Source organism: Magallana gigas, chromosome 3 (genome assembly GCF_963853765.1).
Source record: "Magallana gigas chromosome 3, xbMagGiga1.1, whole genome shotgun sequence".
Taxonomy (NCBI): Eukaryota; Metazoa; Mollusca; class Bivalvia; order Ostreida; family Ostreidae; genus Magallana; species Magallana gigas.
In genome coordinates, this window is record NC_088855.1 from 4,579,653 (window position 1) to 4,599,155 (window position 19,503).

At 33.7% G+C, this 19,503-nt stretch overlaps 3 protein-coding genes across 3 annotated transcripts; 1 reads left to right on the top strand and 2 right to left on the bottom strand.

Annotated features, from left to right (window-relative positions):
• Positions 1 to 29: 29 nt before the first annotated feature.
• Positions 30 to 6,125, top strand: LOC105324965 (SWI/SNF-related matrix-associated actin-dependent regulator of chromatin subfamily B member 1-A). Its single transcript, XM_011424248.4, has 10 exons — positions 30 to 174; positions 913 to 1,018; positions 1,315 to 1,441; positions 1,766 to 1,906; positions 2,204 to 2,331; positions 2,457 to 2,623; positions 2,726 to 2,834; positions 2,949 to 3,030; positions 3,268 to 3,399; positions 5,829 to 6,125. Exons 1-10 carry the CDS (start codon positions 85 to 87, stop codon positions 5,866 to 5,868), a joined length of 1,122 nt encoding a protein of 373 aa, XP_011422550.1. The 5' UTR covers positions 30 to 84; the 3' UTR covers positions 5,869 to 6,125.
• A 1,836-nt stretch (positions 6,126 to 7,961) lies between these two features.
• LOC105324964 (NFATC2-interacting protein) lies at positions 7,962 to 12,487 on the bottom strand. The gene is made up of 8 exons (XM_011424247.4): positions 12,368 to 12,487; positions 10,884 to 11,085; positions 10,279 to 10,420; positions 9,825 to 9,950; positions 9,382 to 9,547; positions 9,013 to 9,157; positions 8,806 to 8,924; positions 7,962 to 8,716 (listed from the first exon to the last, which is right to left on the bottom strand). The coding sequence occupies exons 1-8, from the start codon at positions 12,374 to 12,376 to the stop codon at positions 8,552 to 8,554; spliced, it is 1,074 nt and encodes a 357-aa protein (XP_011422549.3). The 5' UTR covers positions 12,377 to 12,487; the 3' UTR covers positions 7,962 to 8,551.
• Positions 12,488 to 15,197: 2,710 nt separating this feature from the next.
• LOC105345602 (lectin) lies at positions 15,198 to 17,643 on the bottom strand. The gene is made up of 4 exons (XM_011453790.4): positions 17,300 to 17,643; positions 17,097 to 17,170; positions 15,985 to 16,072; positions 15,198 to 15,748 (listed from the first exon to the last, which is right to left on the bottom strand). The coding sequence occupies exons 1-4, from the start codon at positions 17,598 to 17,600 to the stop codon at positions 15,495 to 15,497; spliced, it is 717 nt and encodes a 238-aa protein (XP_011452092.3). The 5' UTR covers positions 17,601 to 17,643; the 3' UTR covers positions 15,198 to 15,494.
• Between the last annotated feature and the right edge of the window lie 1,860 nt (positions 17,644 to 19,503).

The following is a 19,503-nucleotide window of genomic DNA, read 5'->3' on the forward strand; positions in this document are numbered from 1 at the left end:
AAAGCGAAAGTAAAAGCTTCTGCTTCTTTGACTGGTTCCCCCTGCCCCGATAACGCTAATGATAGAGGGCGCTCTGTACAAAATATGGCGATGTTTGGCACAAAGACTTTCGGCGAAAAGCCGAAACCCTTTCAGATAGAGGAGGATGGGGAATTTTATTACATTGGATCAGAGGTTATCATTTTTTTATAATGAAAGAATGCATTATTATCTTAGACTTAAAGTGTGATAATCCAGAATTGTTATAAGGTAATTTATTCAGAGGCCTCTGAATTCATCATTGTGACTGCTCTTCATAAATACATAATGTGTACATTAAGGGTTATACATGTCATCCGGAATTCTGATTGAAAAGTTCATCGATAAAAACGCAGAGGCTTGCACACAATTTTTATTGTTTTATTATAAACACACATCAGCCTATTTTGTTTATTATGGCATCCTGTGGGTTGATATCGTTCATAGTTGACATACTCGCTGTTTAAACTGTATCACCAGACTGATCACCTCACCAAGGAAAAGCCAATAGGTACTTTATTTGTGCAATAGGAATGGAGAATAATGAGAAACTAGACCAGGATTTGAATCCTGAATCTCTAGTCAGGTGCTCTACCGAGATATTTGGTGCTAGCCAACAAATTTAATTGGTTTGGGATTCCTCCCTTAAACTGTTAAATCATATTCACCCTCATAGATCAACATCTTAGGTTCTCTCCATCCAAGAATTAACCTGTCAATTCTAATGGCTTGTTAAGGCACCAAATAAAATGTTAAGGAATGGGAAAAATAATGACAGAGCCGACCAAGATACAATGGGCCCACTAAGTCTCTAGTCAAGTGCTTTATCAACTGAGCTGGGTAACAAACCAGTCTGAGTGTCACACTTGTAACCTTCTTTTAATACTCTATCAGGTTGGAAATTATTTACGAATGTTCAGGGGATCTCTCTACAAGAAGTACCCGTCTATGTGGAGGAGGCTGCTTACCGTGGAGGAGAGGAAAAGAATATCAGAACTCAGTAAGTATTTTTTTGATGTGAATATGAAATTACTGTACATTATTTAATCAGCCTAGGTTTTTATTCTTTATCTTTTTTGACAATTCTTCAGAATAAAAAAGCAATGAGCTGTCTGTGAAGAATGATTGAATTCAATGTCTCATATTTCTTTATTGAGAAGTCATCTATTTTTACTCATATATATATTGACAAGAACAAAAATCAAATATTGTATTTAGATTTATATCAATTAAAATCTAATTAAAACTACCATCAATCAGAAAAATAATATTGTTATTACTTGGCTTCTTTAACAGACACAGGAGCGCCATCCCTAGCTACCAACATCACGCTGTTGAAGGCCAGTGAAGTGGACGCCATCTTTGAGGGGAATGATGACATGTTTAAAACAGTATCCATCAACAGTGATTCTTCTTACCAAATGTAAGAACAAATGTCAACACAAGTTGGAAATATTGTTTGAGCCTGGATATTTCAAAATGGTTTAGCATGCATCTCGCTTTAAGCATTAGCAAAATTACATATTGGAAAGTTTGATGGTTTTAATTTTATTTGATTATAACTTTAACCTGTGAATCTAGCATATAAATTAAATTTTTGATGTGAAGTTTGTATACCAGTATGTTTAATACTTTGTTTTTATCTAGTAAATTATACTTGCAAATTTTAACATATGTAAAGATTTGAATCATTGATTTACGGTAACAATCTTTATTGAATGGCATACTACTTGTGGTTACATTACAGTAGCCGTGATTACAAATCCAAGCGTAACAACTGGGTTCCCACAGTTCCTAGCAGCTCACACCATCTGGACGCAGTTCCCTGTGCTACCCCAATCAACAGAAACAGATTAGGAAAGAAGCAAGTCAGAACCTTTCCCATGTGGTAAGTAGCGTCAATATAAAATCAGCATCATTGTACAAATATCTGGTTGAATATACTGCACCGGGATATTATTTCTTCAACACTACATTTGCATTTAACTGTATTATTATGTAGCACTGCATTGTTCTTTCATTAAATAGAGGTAAGCAATGAGTAAAAAAATAAAAAATGAAAACTGACTATTTTAAATAAAAATCAGGAAGAGAAACCTTTGATACTATTTACCAAGTTATTATAAATTTATTTTGCATTTATTATAAATTGTAATATGTAAATCTGTATTTTGGTGATTTTCAGTTTTGATGACACTGATCCAGCTGGTATCCATGACAACGCTAATCAACAGGAACAGCTTGTTCCCATCCGTCTGGATATGGAGTATGAGGGTCAGAAGCTTCGAGACTGCTTCACCTGGAACAAGAATGGTAAGATGACAAATCTGGATGAAATTCACTGTAGTAAAAGTTTTGTGCAAGGGGTCAACAAGCATTTACCATCATGTATACTGATGAGCATCATATGCTTACCGGTACTGTTGTTTATTTTGCAGAGAGCCTCATCACTCCTGAGCAGTTTGCAGAGATTCTGTGTGATGATTTAGATCTGAACCCCATCAACTTCATACCAGCCATATCTCAGGCCATTCGACAACAGATTGAGGCATACCCTCAGGAAAACTTGTTGGAGGAGCAAAAGGACCAGAGGGTCATTTTGAAGGTCTGTCTGACAAAGCCTGTAGTTTGTGCGAAAAATTGTATCATATATGAGGGTTTTCCTAAATCCCAGTATTAACTGAATAATGATATCTTGTTTTTGCAGTTGAATATTCATGTCGGTAATATATCCTTGGTAGACCAGTTTGAATGGGACATGTCTGAATCAGATAACTCACCCGAGGACTTTGCTCAGACCCTGTGTGCAGAGCTTGGTGTGTATCTAGCCTCATAATCATACATTCTTCTTCAGCTGGGGTGGGTTCTCAATTTAAATTTACAAATTACTTGTATCACTGACGTGAACATTTTGCCTGTCATTATTTCAGGTCTGGGTGGAGAGTTTGTCACATGTATAGCATACAGCATAAGAGGGCAGCTGAGCTGGCATCAAAGAACCTACGCATTCAGGTATGGGGCTTTTCTTGAAATAAAATGGTACAATTGGTAAATTTCAGTTATTAGGTTCTTTTTTTTTTCAACCAAAGCCTACCTTTCTTGACACAACATGCAATATCTCAAAGAAGAAAGTCACCTTCTTACCTTGAAACTGAGCAGATATCGAGATATTTTGTTTTACGTAGGAAAGGAAATGTTTTTCACCACCTGTCAGATATATGTTTAAAGTGTACGTGGCATGTATTGCAGTGATCAGCCATTGCCGATTGTTGAGGTTGCCATTAGGAATCAGAATGAAGCAGATGCATGGTGTCCATTCTTAGAAACCCTCACAGATGCAGAAATGGAGAAAAAGATCCGTGACCAAGACAGAAACACAAGGTTATATGTTGTTCATGTTCATGTTCAGGTTTTTAGGTGCCTCACTACACCTTGAAATAGTTTCTCAAATCAGTAAAAAATCACTTGATTATGATGCATAAAAAGTATATAAGTGAAATAGGAGAAAAAGACAATTTTGGATACAAGTGTGTGATATACACAAGACTTTATAGTAAACTTTTGATTTTCAAAAATCTAATTCATTAAAGATAAACACACGCCTCAGATGGTTTCAAACTTGTTTTCTGCTCTTCACATGACCGATACTTTAAAGGGGAAGGAAACTAAAAATATGTTGTACAATAAATCAATTAATTATCATCTACTATAATTGTAAATCGTATTTATTTTCATTAAAAATCCCCGAAACAATGAATAAATCAAGAATATCGATCGCTTAATTTAAATTTCCCGCCGCCATGGGGGCTGCCATTGAACTTTAATCTATGACGTCACACCATCTATTCCGGTTTGTCTTATCAACATAACATCAGTATTAGTAAATCATGATATTCGCTCTAAATGACAAGTTCTGGAAAATTTGAAACAATATTGATTTGAGACCGTTCTTTTACCTTTGCAAACTACAAACTAACGTCAAATGGAGCATGTTCGTTGAAATCTATAAGCGGAGGTTAGTGTCGGAGAAATATCCGCGTCAACAGATGCCAAGTATCATAGAAAATGTCTGCCATCGTTATTTCGACATGGTAATTCCAACTTTAAAGAATGAATTTTAAACATCCCGATTACAATTATAACATTTATTCATTTAGCGAAGAACTTGACTTGGAATAAAAAATTTAATCGAGGTCATTTTCAACTTTGAATGATTGCAGATTAACAGCTGTCATTTACTTATAAAAATGCATATATGTATGCAATGACTATTTATGCATACAATGATACATGTATTTATTCTTTAGATTGACGTGTGAACTCAAACATTATCAATTTTGTTTAGTCGATTATTTGAGTAACAGAAAGGTATGAACCAGCGTTAATTATATTCAGAGCACTGTGTGCATTCATTTGTATATGTAAACCAAACCGGAATAGATGGTGTGACGTCAAAATAATTGATTTTTTGGGTTTTTATTACAAAAGAGTTCTACATCATGTCAGCCTCCAGTAAATACGATTTCTCCAACTTCAAACGTTCATTAAAGCTTAATTACGTATTTTATTTTCAAAACAGCATGACCACATGTGATAATTTACACCACTTTATTAAAATAAATAAATTATTAGGGTCTTCCGTTTCCAACGGAAGACCCTCTTGTTTTTCTTCGGTTTCTTTTTATTATTATTTTATTTTTTATTTTTTTTCTGACTCTTTCTTGGCTTTATATCTCAGAAAGTTTTCATCTGATTTCGATGAAATTTTCAGAGCTTTCGTAAAGTTACCGTGCCTCAAAGATGTTAAAGTTTCAGCATTTACGTCACTTCCGTTCAAATTTGGCGGCCATTTTTAAATTTTAAAAAAGTGATTTTGTCCGGAAGAAATCTCCGTAAACTTTAAAGATATCGCTTTGAAATTTTTACTGATGATAGATGTACCAATTCTATAATGTACTGGGGGGTTTAAAATTTTGTTCATCAATTTTACTCAAAACTGGAACCAGTTCCAAATTCTGGAAATTTTTATTTTTTTGAACAAAATAAGACAATACTACAGTCTTATAGAACTTGCCATGGTGAATTCAAATCTGAAATCCGTTTGAAAATCGAACGATGCATTACAGAGATATCGAGGTTTAAAAATTGATTTTTCCGGAAATTTTGATTCCGCGTCCTTGGTTTAAAAAATAGCGTAATGTTCAAATAAAAATTAATTCGTACCAAAAATAATTGTTAAGTCGTACTTGAACACATTCGGATTTTTTTTGGTCAAGTCGTTCTTGGAATCAGAAAGGTTTTTGTTAATTCGTACTTAAAATCATTCGGATTTTGTTAAGTCGTACCAGGAATAATTCGATTTTTCATCTTTTTATTTAAGTTACTCTTGTTGTTGGTTTGAGACCTCTGCTTCTTACAGGAACTTCCGGCTTTACTTCCGACATTAACGGAAGACCCACTCGTTGCTTTGCAACGAGCTTTGCTCTAGTTTTTTTTTTACTTTCCTTCCCCTTTAACAACTGAGCTATGATGATATTCAACCAAATTGATTGATACAAAGAATTAAACACTACATTTAAATCCCCATCTTGTGACGTGGTGTCTTAAAGTATTTAAGTCTTCATGTAGTGAGTTATCTTAATAGGATTTTTAAAATGACCACTTTGAATTGTTTATTTATTTCCACCAGATAAGTGAATCATTCCTTCTAATCATTACTGACATTTTGTACTTGTATAAACATGAGGAGATACAATGTACAAAGGGTTCATATATATATTTGGTAAAAATCTTTTTGTTTACATTTGCAGGAGAATGAGGCGTTTGGCCAACACAGCGCCATCATGGTAGCCTTTCATGACATCAACTCGCTCATCAAATCCTGCATTTCCATTTATTGTTCCCTCTTGGAAAATTTGAAAAAGCAAATTCTTGTCATATTAGCATGACGTACAGTTGGCATAGGTGCAAATGGAAATGACATTCCTGCATTTGGCATATTTTACATGTCATCCGTGGTGTGTGTGTGTGTGTGTGTGTCTGGGAAAGAGATTATGTTGTGTAAATGTAGATATTGAGAGAGAATAAAAATTAAATGTTTAAAACACTGGAATGCCTTTTACATTCATTTAACATTCCTAACCAATCTCATAGAAAACTTTTAATAAAATTTCATGGCTTTATATTATGCAAAGATGTCTCAAAGAATGATTTCCAATCAAGTTCATTGATAAATGATGTGTCTTTTCAAGGCTACTTCACATGGGAGATAACTTCCTCCAAATGTGATACACTTGGATATTTGATGAAAGGACGAGTGCACTTATGGGCCCCGGTGAAAAGTGAAAAAATGAAGATTCAAATTAAGCATATTTTTTCCCCTAACATTATCTATTGATATCTATTCCATAAGAATTAACAAGTTTTAGCGCTGAAATTGGTGTTTATAAAAAGCACGAAGCTTTAAAACATAGTAGGGGTCAGCAGACATTCGTGATTTTGTATAGTAAATTGAGGACAGGCATTCATTTTAAAGCCTTTGTTTACTGTCAGCCTAACAGAGTACAAACTTGTGGAAAAGACAAAATACGCATTTTACATTTAGTAAACTCCTGTGAAAGTAAGAAGTTTGTACTCGGTTAGGCTGGTACCTAAAAAATAAAAAAACGTATGAAAATTTCAAGGTTTTTCCTATAGCAAGCAAACGCTATTACCTGCGTGACCCATGTTTGAACTCATGCATGGAATAAATTATTTCAAACAATCACGTGGTTTCTATACAGGTAAACGTTTGTCAAATGTGCTCACTGTAAAACACTGACACGTTTTAGATCGCTTTCCATCATCTTTGTATGGTCAGGAATGTTTGTTTGTCACTATGGTAATATGCTACTTCAAAGCTTCATTCGATTTTTTTCCAGACGTAAAATAAAGCATAAAGTATAATTCAGCAAACGCTCCAATCGATCCACCAACAGAGCAATGTTGATTTAAATGTCTCCTCCCTCTGATTTAAATAGACACAATTCAAGTAGGTTCTGTTCGATTTTTGCGGATTTAGATTATTAATAGGCATTTAAAAATCCTCAATTTTTTAAATTGTATTCTAATTTTGGTAAATTTAAGCGTGCATATAAATCAGAAGTATCCATGAGTGCTTAACTATTACGAGAAAAAAGCAATTTGTTGATATTTTCTACATATAAACGGCACTGAAAAAGGGCCCATTCTCTATAGCTTAAGTGCACTTGTTCTTTCTCAAGTCCTAAAAGTTTATTGTTCTGCATTTCTTCTGAACAGTCAGTATTAATTAAAATGTATAGCTTAAATTTTGTAACTGACTGTTCAACATCCATCATTTTCTATATTAAACTTTCATGCTAAATACTGAAATCTGATTGGTTTAAACAGTTGATAATCCGTTATATTACCCTCAGCGTTAGCAATGGGTAACACAACGAATTGTTACATGCGTGTAAATTATGCGCGTACGGTTCGCCGTAGAATTCACGTCATTTCTACATAAAAGCAATATAAAAATTCTCTAAAATTAAGACATTCAGTATATTAAAATAAATAGTGCCTGTTTGGGAGGATAACAGTTGAAATTGACACCCCTCGAAAACCATTGTCAACCTCCGCCTCGCATCGGTTGACAATGGTTTCTTCGGGGTGTCAATTTCAACTGTTACCCTCCTTAACAGGCGCTATTTATATAATGTAACCATGTAGGAATGCCATAGCAGCAATTTAAAGAGGAATATTGATCTGCTCTAAATGTAAAGTACTGATAATAGGGCAAAACCATCCTGGCATTAAATGTATCATCTACAGTGTAAATAAAAATCTAACATATAATATAACAAAATGATCCCCAATCATTTAACAGTAATTAGCATTGTTATATGAACCAAACTTTTCAAAAATAGAAAAAGATAACCAAATATTGTTAACAAATTCATATTATTAAAACTTCAAGATACAAAGTACCATGGAAATGGTAATTTTGTAAGGTACAAGAACATGTAAGTGGCATTTACACAAGTACACTAACTGTATATTGTATACTGTAAGTGTTTTCACAGAGACAGGAAGGTTTCCTTTGCAGAAGGTTGAAACTTGATGCATGTTTGAAGCAACTAAAATATACAAACTGTTTTACTCAATACACTTATTGTAATGCCCAATGGCTTTAACATTGAAATGTATCTCTTCTAAGAGAAACATACTACACATTATAAGGGAACTACAAACATAAGTATACATGTACACTATAAAATAGCAAAATATTAGGTATCTACATATAAACTTGTAAAGCTGAAATTCCCAGTGGTGTGGTCAGTTTGAAGTGACGGAACAATTAGAAACAAGTTTTTTCACGTAACAAAAGTCTTATATCAATGTATATGTATTTTTTGGCACATCATGTAATGGAATAAAACATTTTGACGAATGGTGGTCACAATAGAAAACTGACCAGAGAGAGTTAATTTCTTTCACAGAGTAATTCTTGACCAGAGAGCTGACTATGTTATTAGGTGGTTTCTATAATGTCCAGACAAAAGCCATCTTCGAGCTCCAAATCTGCAGGGGTATCCTGTGGTAAGACATCTTCCCCATCGAACTGCAGGCGGTAGTGGGAGGGGTCGGTCTTTGTCTGTATGCTGTATTTGTTGATAAGCAACTGAAGAGGAGCCATCTATAAGAGGAAGTGATAACAAAATTAAAATTTCGATGAATAAATGAAAAACAATTTAAAATCTATCAAGAACTCATATAAGTATTTACCGGATCTATATGAAACTCAAGTTTCTTCTTAGAATTTCGACTTTGAACAACCAGCTGAATCCCTGATAAATCTGAGCTATCCTCATCACCAAAGACTTTTCCCGAGTTTTTGTACATCACTGAAAGACAAGCACAAAGTGTGATAAAAGGATGACAAATACTGTACATATAAATAGAACATGAAAACTGATATCTATGGTAACCCACCTATTGTGTCTGCAGACTTGAGGTTGACGGAATGTGGTGTGTCTGAGGGCCGAATAGTCACGTCATTCAGTGATAACATGATATCCCCAAAAGATATTTTCTGTTGTTCAGCAATGGTGTCGAACAACTTCTTAAAGGGGTCCCACTAGAATAAAATTGGGTTCAATAATGACAAAATCATAGGTGAACTATCTAGTTCACACAACTAAACAAGGTGAAAATGACCCAGCTTGCATATGACCAGTGGTCAAAAGTTCACTTCCGAGTTTTTTTAATCTGCATTGCATGAAGTGTGTATGTGAATTTTGATGAAAGTTACAAACTTGGGGAGAGAATTTTGTTGCTTTCAAATGTTAAAAAATGTGTTACCTTCCCCAGCCTATGTTTTTGTAACTCAGCATTACATTGCACAAAGAAAAATATGGATTTTTCATCCAGGGAGTCATCCAGACATATCACATCATCCACATCTGTACAGGAAGTGTTTAGCATGGACAGCTCCCTCTGGAGGTAAGATTTAGCATCCGACAGCTGTCTGTAACCAAACAAAAGACTGAGTAGAAAAGACATCAAAACCATATTGTTCAATTTTACCTATGAACACCTGGTATATACATCAAACCTCATTATTTCAAACTCAATGGAATGGACAGAAAATTTCATGAGGAACTAGCATTCACGATATTGAGGAAAAATATCTTTAGAAAAATGAAATAGCTGGAACCACTTCACATACCCAAAGTTTAACTATATTTATTCAAATATCTCATAAAACTAACCTAAGTCTTATTTGAAGCTGAAACGTCACTTACTTTATGGCCTTTGACATGCGCGGTCGTTTGGGGTGGACAGGGACGTCTAGGGGGGGATCTGGGGGAGGTGGTGGGGAAGGTGACTTCTGATCGTCAGCAGGGGAGAAATTTTTTTCTGTTGATGTGCTATGGTACAAGTATGTAATGTAATGAAATCAATATTTAATGTGATCAGCTCTGTTTCATTGAGCGAAATCAATGAATATTAAATTCTTGATATACATAATTTGGTTCCTTAATGATGAAACCCATTATATGTACTTCATATATCGTATCCTAAATCAGCTAAAATATGAACCTAAAACCAACAATTTTCTAAAATACATTGTATACGTTTTAGAGCATTTACAAACTAATTTCTCTAAAAACTTAAGAAACTAGCTGATATCAGCTAGTAGAAAAGTTTAATAGTAAATAAAAAGAAGTTGAAACTGTGCAATGGAGGAAAACTAACCATGATATATTCTCTGATATATTCTCGTCTTCATCATCAGAGAGGAGAATGCTGATTTTTGGACTCATCCCTTTCTCTGAATTTTTCTTGGCTTTACATTTCTTGCTAGGAATAATTTCATCATTTTCATCGCTGTCATCACCTTTAAACATGATCATCACATTAGTTTTATTCATTGTTTTGAAATAATTAGCATACAATAACATAGATTTGGTCAAAATTTCATCCCATTGGGGCATATATCATCAATGTTGCCCTGTATCCAAGTCAACTTTTGTATAAAGTCACTTCTTGGAATACAATACATGTAATATCTTAATATTTTACATTTTCCAATGCTACCCTCACTAATGTGCATTTGTTTATGATATATATCTGACATAAATGATATTCATATGGTTTGTATAGTTTTTTTCTTGTCACACTACCATTATTTGATACATATCACAGCAATTCTGAACCTATAGGAACGATGAGCAGCAGCATTGTTAAAAACCAGAGTCTTTCCTAAATCTATGAATAACTAATTAATACCTGATAAAGTGCTTCACTTATTATTTGTGTGGATAGCAAGTTGAATTACATTAAGTGTATCATGAACTTACTTAACAACTGAAGCTGATTCGCATCAGGAAGTCCTCGTTTGCTAAGCATTCGTGCCACCTGTGTGGAATAAACAGCCGACTCCTCGCTGATTTCTGACGAATCATTCTCTTCACTCACTTTTTCTTTTTTGGCTGCAAGTCTTGCTGCTAGTCCACGTTTACATTTGGATGGAACTTTCTTGAGAGGGGAAACCTGGGCAACCTAAATTACAAACATTTCTCTACACTCAATTACTATTCTCTACACTCAATAACTATTCTTAATATAATCGAAACACTTTTACATACAGCCTACAAAAACATGTGTTTATGTAATCTACTTATATATATAGCCAACATATAACATGTGGGTGGGACTCAATGTCAAAATATAAAAGCGGGGGGTAACAGTCAGAGGAATCTTTTCACTCTTCAATTTATGAGAAAATTAATTGATTTAGGCATGTCACAACCTTAATTTCACATGGTTTGGATTTCAAACCATGTGTATCTAAATGTGATCAAAGTTACTTGCCCTTTTTTCTTCTTCTTACAGGTCCAGAACAATCTCTTGATTTAGCTATATAGCTTGAAAAAGCTATATAGCTTTATAAAGCTATTCAAAATAGCTTGATAAAGCTATATATGTACAGTTTTTGAAGCAACTATTTATTGTAAGAAATGAACAAAAAATCGCAATTAACTTGCTACTCATATTTGCACAATTGACCATTATAAACTTGACCACAATTAAAGATAGTTTTAACACTGCAGCTTTTAAACACTTATAAGCAAAAAATATATTTCCATTGTTTGGGTAACTGTTTACCACTTTGTGTGCAATGAGCATGGATAAGTATGATTTCTTCTCATTGAGATCAATTATTACCAACCAGTTATCTTGTTTACCATAACTGACCTCCTTTATATTTCATTCAAGAAGTAACTGTGTGGTCATGAATCAGTTGCCCCAAAACGTTTAGTGCAAAGTCTCTTAAGGAGACGCAAATTGATGAGTATTCTTTACATGCATTGTTCACAGAACAGGTCAAAGTTGAAAACTATCACTGGACTAAAGTGCGATTTTTTATACATACTGATAAAATTACAAATTTAAGAAAAATGTATGACAAAATAGCTAAATGAAGCTACTCTGAATAGCTTAATAAAGCTATTAAGCTTCTTCAAGCTATATAGCTAAATCTGGAGATTGTAATGGACCTGTCTTAAACAGCTAAATTAGGATAAATTGTTCAAGCATTTCTTAGATATAGGTGAGTTAGGAATAATGAAATGAAATACTATTTCAATGAATTTTAAAATAATGTACTTTATATCCAATTTGGAAATAATATGTAACATAATTTTCCTTTTATTGGAGTACAATCTCTATTTATAGGAATATCTAAGTGGAAATCCATGTGGTATTGTTTTCAATGTTGACAGTGTTTTAAAACAATGCGACACTTATTAACAACAACAAAATAAATTACACATATACAAACCTCTTCCATTGTGACAAAGTGCAGTATATCTCTTTCACCGAGTGTTTTAAATACAGTATATAAATAAATATTATTGTTTGTATGAACCTCTCCCCGCCATTTGAAAAACTAATTTATGAGACAATTCATATCCGGAAAATTACATCCCTCTAGAATTTGTCCTTACATTGATTGCCACCCCCCCCCCCCCCCCCCCCCCAAATGTAGGCTTTCGCAAATTTTACTATGGAAATCTGCATTGATTTAAAAGTAAAACTTATAGGCAAACTCAGTTCTAAAATATATGGTGTGCGCAAATAGCAATTATAGTAGACTATAGATGAATTTCCATGAAACATTATTCCTTAATTCCTTACTCATTTTTTCTGACAAAATTCAGACCAACTTACCAAGCTAACTTTGGAGCCGAAATATTATTGATTTTCATTATAATTATACCATGCATGCAAAATGCAACTGAAATGGGTGTTACTACAAGTGGCGTAGCTAGGGACACTTGTTAGCAATTAGCCCCCCCCCCCCCCCCCCCATCACATAGTTATACCATGTGATGCAAAGCTTGCTTTGAAATTTTGAAATGTCATGGAACTATGGCAATTAACTTTCCCTTTTACTAGGTAAAAGAGACGTTCTTTTTTTTTTTGGGGGGGGGGGGTAGATTTTGTCATCCGATATTGGAGGATAAATGCTTATCAAAACTGTGCTCTGAAAAGGAAACTGTGCTGCTTCTTTACATTTTGATACAGATTGATGCGCTGATCACTTGGTTGTAATGAAAATATGTGGTAATTTGTACCATATGAATTGCAAAGTTTGAACTTACGACTCAGTCGATATTTCGAAAGGTGCATTAATACATGTAGTTCGAGATGCTTCAGGAAATGTTGGACAAAAACGCAAAAAAGGTTTTCGGGATTGTCACTGAAAAAACGACTGTTTTAAAAAAAAAGATTCAAAACAAATTTTTTAGCACGTATACTTACATTACATCAATGTAGGTACGCTACTGTTATCTATATATATATTTTTTTATAGCTGTCTCCATCAGGTTGATGCTGAATAGGACTTAAATTTTAATTAAAATACAGACAACAAGTAATGAGCAGATCTACAACTATACTCATGGAGGCACGTAGCATCGTTTTTGAAAGTGGGGGTGGGGGGTGGGGGTGGCAGACTCAACGCAGACTCAACCAAAAAATCTTGACCCCCCAAAAAAAAAACAAATAAAAAAATGCTATTCCCAGAATCCTAATTCGTTGTGGGGGGGGGGGGGGTTATATCTATATCTACAATTTCATTGTTTATTCCCTTATTTTCAATTCAATTCTTAACATTGTCCCATAAAAGTGAGGGGGGGGGACTCAATGTTTATTCATTTTTATATGTAAAATATAAAAAATCATTGCTGCGTCAGAAGGCACCCCCCCCCCCCCCCCCCGCCCTGCCCCCTGATGCTACAATTTCAATTTCAATTTCAATTTCAATTTCTTTATTAACCAATTAAGGGCCCTCAAGGGGCAACATGAAGACTGTTGACATACAACATCCAATGAACATAAAACATTCAATAAACATATACAAGAGGGAAAGAGCTGGATGATTAAAAGAACTATGACAGACTACATGAGACTCCCTTCATTCACTAGATCTTGAATGAGTAATGATAAAAGGAGTTAACATTTATATTGCTCAAAAACTGCTACACCCCCCTCCCCCACCTTTGTTATCGATCGTTTTAACGCGCGTTGATATTTTTCGCACACACCTGTATTTACAGTGCTCGGTAACTCTGACAAGGACAGCAGCACGCAATGTCCCGAAAGGAGTGCGGATGTCCCTGATCAGAGTGCAACAGTTTTTGTGAACGCACCTTAGTCAAATGCAGATGTACTAAAGATCCGGTTTTATCTATACGATTCAAAACGCTTTGCTAAATTTCAATTTCATAAAGTTATTATGAACGAAATGTGACGGAAATGCACATACTAAACTTTTAAATGATTCCGGGAAAAATATTGGATCCTATAATGCATGTAAGAGAGAGAGAGAGAGAGAGAGAGAGAGAGAGAGAGAGAGAGAGAGAGAGAGAGAGAGAGAGAGAGAGACGGTGGTGTATTAAATTCTTTTAAATAATGATTATAGATTATATAGTCTTTTAAGCTGGTTGCAATATAATTAGCATCTTACAACCCATGTATTTTTACCCCAGTGACTGTATAGTTGCTCGACCTTTTTAAATGTATTTTATTAAATCAAAGGTCAAAATCGTACAATGTCGGTAATTATTCCGTCTCTGCCGATTTACGAGCTAATATTAACCTGAACTCAATATAAGAGGAAACACCATACTATGGAACGCCATAGCTGCCTTATGTGGCTATTTCATGTGAAGACGGAGCTTTATTTAAGCATTGAATGCTTATTTTGGATGTCGTCGGTCCTATGACACACCAAGCGGTGCAGACAAATTGAATACCGCGGGTTAGGATAATTTGATAATATTTATATTTTCATACTGATATGTATATTTGTATGCAATAATTTTTATCGCCGCTATAAAGCTATTATTTACGCTTGATCTAGTCAGGGATATGAAACATACATGGAACAGCCATATTAACATCATTGTTATTTGATTTGTTTCCACGACAAAAAATATAGTGTCAGAAACTTCGTGGTAAAAATCTTTTTTATTAAGTAGTAGATGTTATATTATGATGGACTGATGGTGCGTCATTATAGGAAGATGGTGCTTTATAATATAAAGATGGTGCTTTATTATATGATGAAGATGGTGCTTTATAATAAAAAGATGGTGCTTTATTATATGATGATGATGCTTTTTTCTGTGATGGTGGTCACTCGAAACTTCTCCTTTTGAAGACTGAGTTGAATAGATATTATCTCGAAATTTCGAGCTCAATCAAACGTATTATTGGCAACTATAAAATGACTGAATCGACAAACACAATTAATAGAATATTATAATATTTTGTCAGAATTTTTAGGCATTTTATCTATCAATGTTCTTAAAAAAAACACCAAAAAAACGGGTGACTAACAGGCATAAAATACAAAAACGATTAAATTAGAATAAATCAAAGCACAGAATGTATCAGTATTGTTACGATGTTTTTTCACAAATGAATGGGTTCAAATGCGAACATTGTCTGTCATTCCATTTCCCATTCCGAAATAAGTCGACACAGTCACGGGTCACAGCATCAGAGGAACCCACAGGGCTGGGGTTATTTGGGGTCCAGTTGGTGAAGCCAAAGGTCGTGTTTGATCGGTCCCATACAAATAGACCTTCGGTGTCAATGTCATTCCCACCGGTCCAAGCTGTACAGTGTTTTTGAGTGAAAGTAGAACAACTGTCTGAAATTGAGAATTTTTTTTCTTTAACCATCTAAATAAATTTATTGGCACTAAAAGCCACGCTACATGATGTTGGCTTTCATATTACATTTAAATTATGAGGAAGCAACAATTCATGAATATTCCACCATTAATATCGCTTTTTACATTGGAAATTCACGAGACATTTAAACTTAAAAAACATCCGCTTAAAATGATTAAAGTGTAGAAATTCAAACCAATGAAACACAATTTACCTTTCATGAGAAATGTAGCCGCTAGCCAATCAGATTCCTCTATAGTTTCAATCTCCACCAAATAAGCACACATTTTCTGGCACTCCAGCTGTTTTAAATAAAAGGGTTTTTTTTTGGTTTAACCAGAGAAATTGTTAAAGTAAATAGTTTATAACTAAAAATTACACAGAGCAAAGGTATGCAAATTATTTTTCCTCTATGAAAATCAACAATTTTACCCAGCAACGAGCCGGTAACTTAAGGCGCAATGGTTATAACCCAGAGGAAGTGGTTCTTTCTGATAAACGTGTTTACAACAATTAGCTTTCGTATTCTATTATAATGTGCAATATTTACATCTACCGAGTATGATTGCCTCTATTTCTTACGGAAACTTTAATGAATTCATTGCTCGATATTTACATTCAGTGTATATTTCCCTTTATGTTTGCATCGGAAATCTGCGACGTTAAAGTAAAGTACATATCATCAGTACATGTAATACTTCCAGCTTTTTAAGAACACAATTTTCCACAATTAAGTTAATTTTCACAAAATATTTTAAATTTTCTTTTGACATTCTTTGTTCTTTTATTCTACAAGACATTTTGTATTTATAAATTGAAAAGCAGATAAATGACAAAATATTATTCAACCTTCTAGTTTTGACATTATTTTCATAATGGAACCCCAATACTAATATATTCCATGATATTCCAAACTTAAAGAAATTTCCCACCTCTTGCCATATGTGTTTTACTTATTTACAGCTAAATAACAGATGTTGACAGTCCTCGACCGTTTGACAACATTCACATTCGGCTGATACATCTTTGTTCCTAAACGTACTTAGATTATTGTTGAGTACACTGTTCAATAACTTATAATTGAATTCAGCAACTTTCTTATCATACATGCATTTTATTTTTTGATTATAAATATTTTCCCAAATAATTCCAGCCGATCGCGGTATTCAATTTGTCTCCGTTTGTTAGAGCGTGTAGATTTCAGTCTGACTGTTTCTATAGAGCTATGAATTAACTATAAGTTTCCGTAAGAAATAGAGGGAATCATATTTGGTAGATGTAAATATGAACGTAATATAAACTAATTTCTTTGATTAGTTCTAATACCTTAGCGTCTGTCCATGTGACGTTTTGTTCCCCATAAAAGTAATAGTGACCAGAATATTCTACCCAATTGATCTCTGAAAAAAAATGATGGCATCAAACTTTAATATAGCAGACTGTTCGTGATGAAAGCTATTTTTTTTGCAAGGCATTTTTAATTGTCACTTGAATTATTATAAAAAAGGGTCATTAATAAAAAAAATTACCTTTTCCAAAATAAAGCTTTTGGTCAGATGCTGATACGACGTACTGATACGAGTAGCTTCCCTTTTTTAAACAGTGAAGTCCAATGCACTGTTTATCTGTCTGGTTGTAAAGAAATTCAGCGCAGTTGTCGTCTCCAAAACAAAGTCCTGCACAATGAACAACACTATCCACGTCCCCCAAAAGCACTGCTGCGGGTGAGTTGGTCACTTGTGTGTCCAATCTGGAATATAGAATTTGTCTTTGTATACACTGGACTGAAAATAGGAGAGCAACAAGAAACCAACACGATAAGCTATACATGGTCTGTCTGTATGATAGGTTACTGTTTGAGTTGATATGTTTATATAATACAGACACAATTTATATTCTAGCATTTCATAAATCAATACAAATATTGATTGTTATAAATATTTATTTGGTATATAGACCAAAAATATAACTGACAAATTCAAAGATCATGTTAAACATCATAGCGTTTTAATGAGAAAAATAAAATGTTTTGTCGTTTTTTTTAAAGCAATTGCAATCAGAGTAATTGGCAATCAACCATAAGAAGACTTAATGGTTCAATTTCAAAGGATGGTTTGATTTTCAGGGATGGTTTTCTGATCCACCGAACAAAGTATGTCCTGAATAATGAAGACATTTCACACTTGAACAGAGAGAATAATCAGTAAATACTTGTTTATAAAAGTACAGAAAGATTATAGCATGCAATGTTTATCACATTGACCCTCTCCGACTGACGTGCAACAGTATTTTGACTCTTTCCCAAAGGTATTGTAAAGTAATGAATCCTACATAGAGTCTTATATACTTTGCATCTAGTCAGCGTGCAGTTAATAAATCTTTCACTAAGAGGTGGGCGGTGGGCTAAATTGTTTCTAACTTTCTGCGTTCATAGTGACGTCTGATTCTTCCTTTAAAATTTCACGAGACCTTATGTAGACTATGAGAAAAAAGGAAAAAGCCTTAAAGTTAAAAAAAATTAGCTTTAATTTAATTTTTGTCATCCCCACTTTAACTATCTTAAGTTTACGTTAATGAACATCTTCCTGATTTTTTTAAAATCTTATAAAGCGTTTTGATTTTCCCTCATGATATTGCAGTAAACAATTTATTTATCTTGTGTAAAATAATCAAATATTCATAAATATTTGTTTGCATATTGTAAAGCCCTGAGGGCGCAGATCGATATTATCTGGGGTTGATTGCAACGTGGAATAGCCAGGCGTTCTTTGCGTTCTTAAAGGGACTTGGACACGATTTGACTTAAAATGTTCAAATATTTTTCCATTTTCAATGTTTATACTAATTAATATAGAAAATTTAATGCTATGTCAAAATTTGAAAGTCAAATATCAAGTTAGAAGCATGATACAGAGTTCACAATTCTTTGTTTTGTAAACAAAGCTCGAATATTGTCATTGTTTACATATGTGTTGTATTGGTGTAAGTTTTAATCAAATGTATCTTTCTTTTGTTAAAAATAGTATTTATGAAGATATTGAGTTAGTTTAAATTGTTATTTACATGCCATTTTGTCAAAGTAATGGTAATTCTCTACAATACATTTTTGTAAACAACTATAAGATTCGAGCTTTGTTTACATAACAACCAATTCTTACCTCTGTATCTCGCTTGTAACTTGACTTTAACATTCAATATTTTGGTCAATCATTTAAAATGCCCCAGTAAATCATTTTATACATAAAAAATAAAAATAAAATTGTTGATCTCAAATCGTGTCCAAGTCCCTTGGTTATATTTTCAGACCTTTCCCATTCTTTGGGCCCAGCTCTAAATTTAGGTCACTGACCTATGCTCCCCAAGGAGCGAACAGGAATAAGTGAAGTGAAGACCTATATATTGTATGATTTCTAGTGCTCTAGAATAAATAAAAAAGAATTTCATGAAATCGGTGATATAAGAAAATTGAGGAGTGAGAAACCTTAAGACACAGCCTCATTTTAATAAATTTATCTACAAAAGAACAATTTGAAGTGAATTTCAAATACATGTTTATTAAAAACATCTTCTTCTCATCCACACTCTTTCACATCTCACATTTATACAATTTGACTGTAATTGATGAGACCTACTTTACCGGTACTCATAAATTTGGAAATTAGCGAAGATAAATAATCTATATCATCAGATCATTATGTTACTCAAACTAGAATATATATAAAATGGTTCTTTT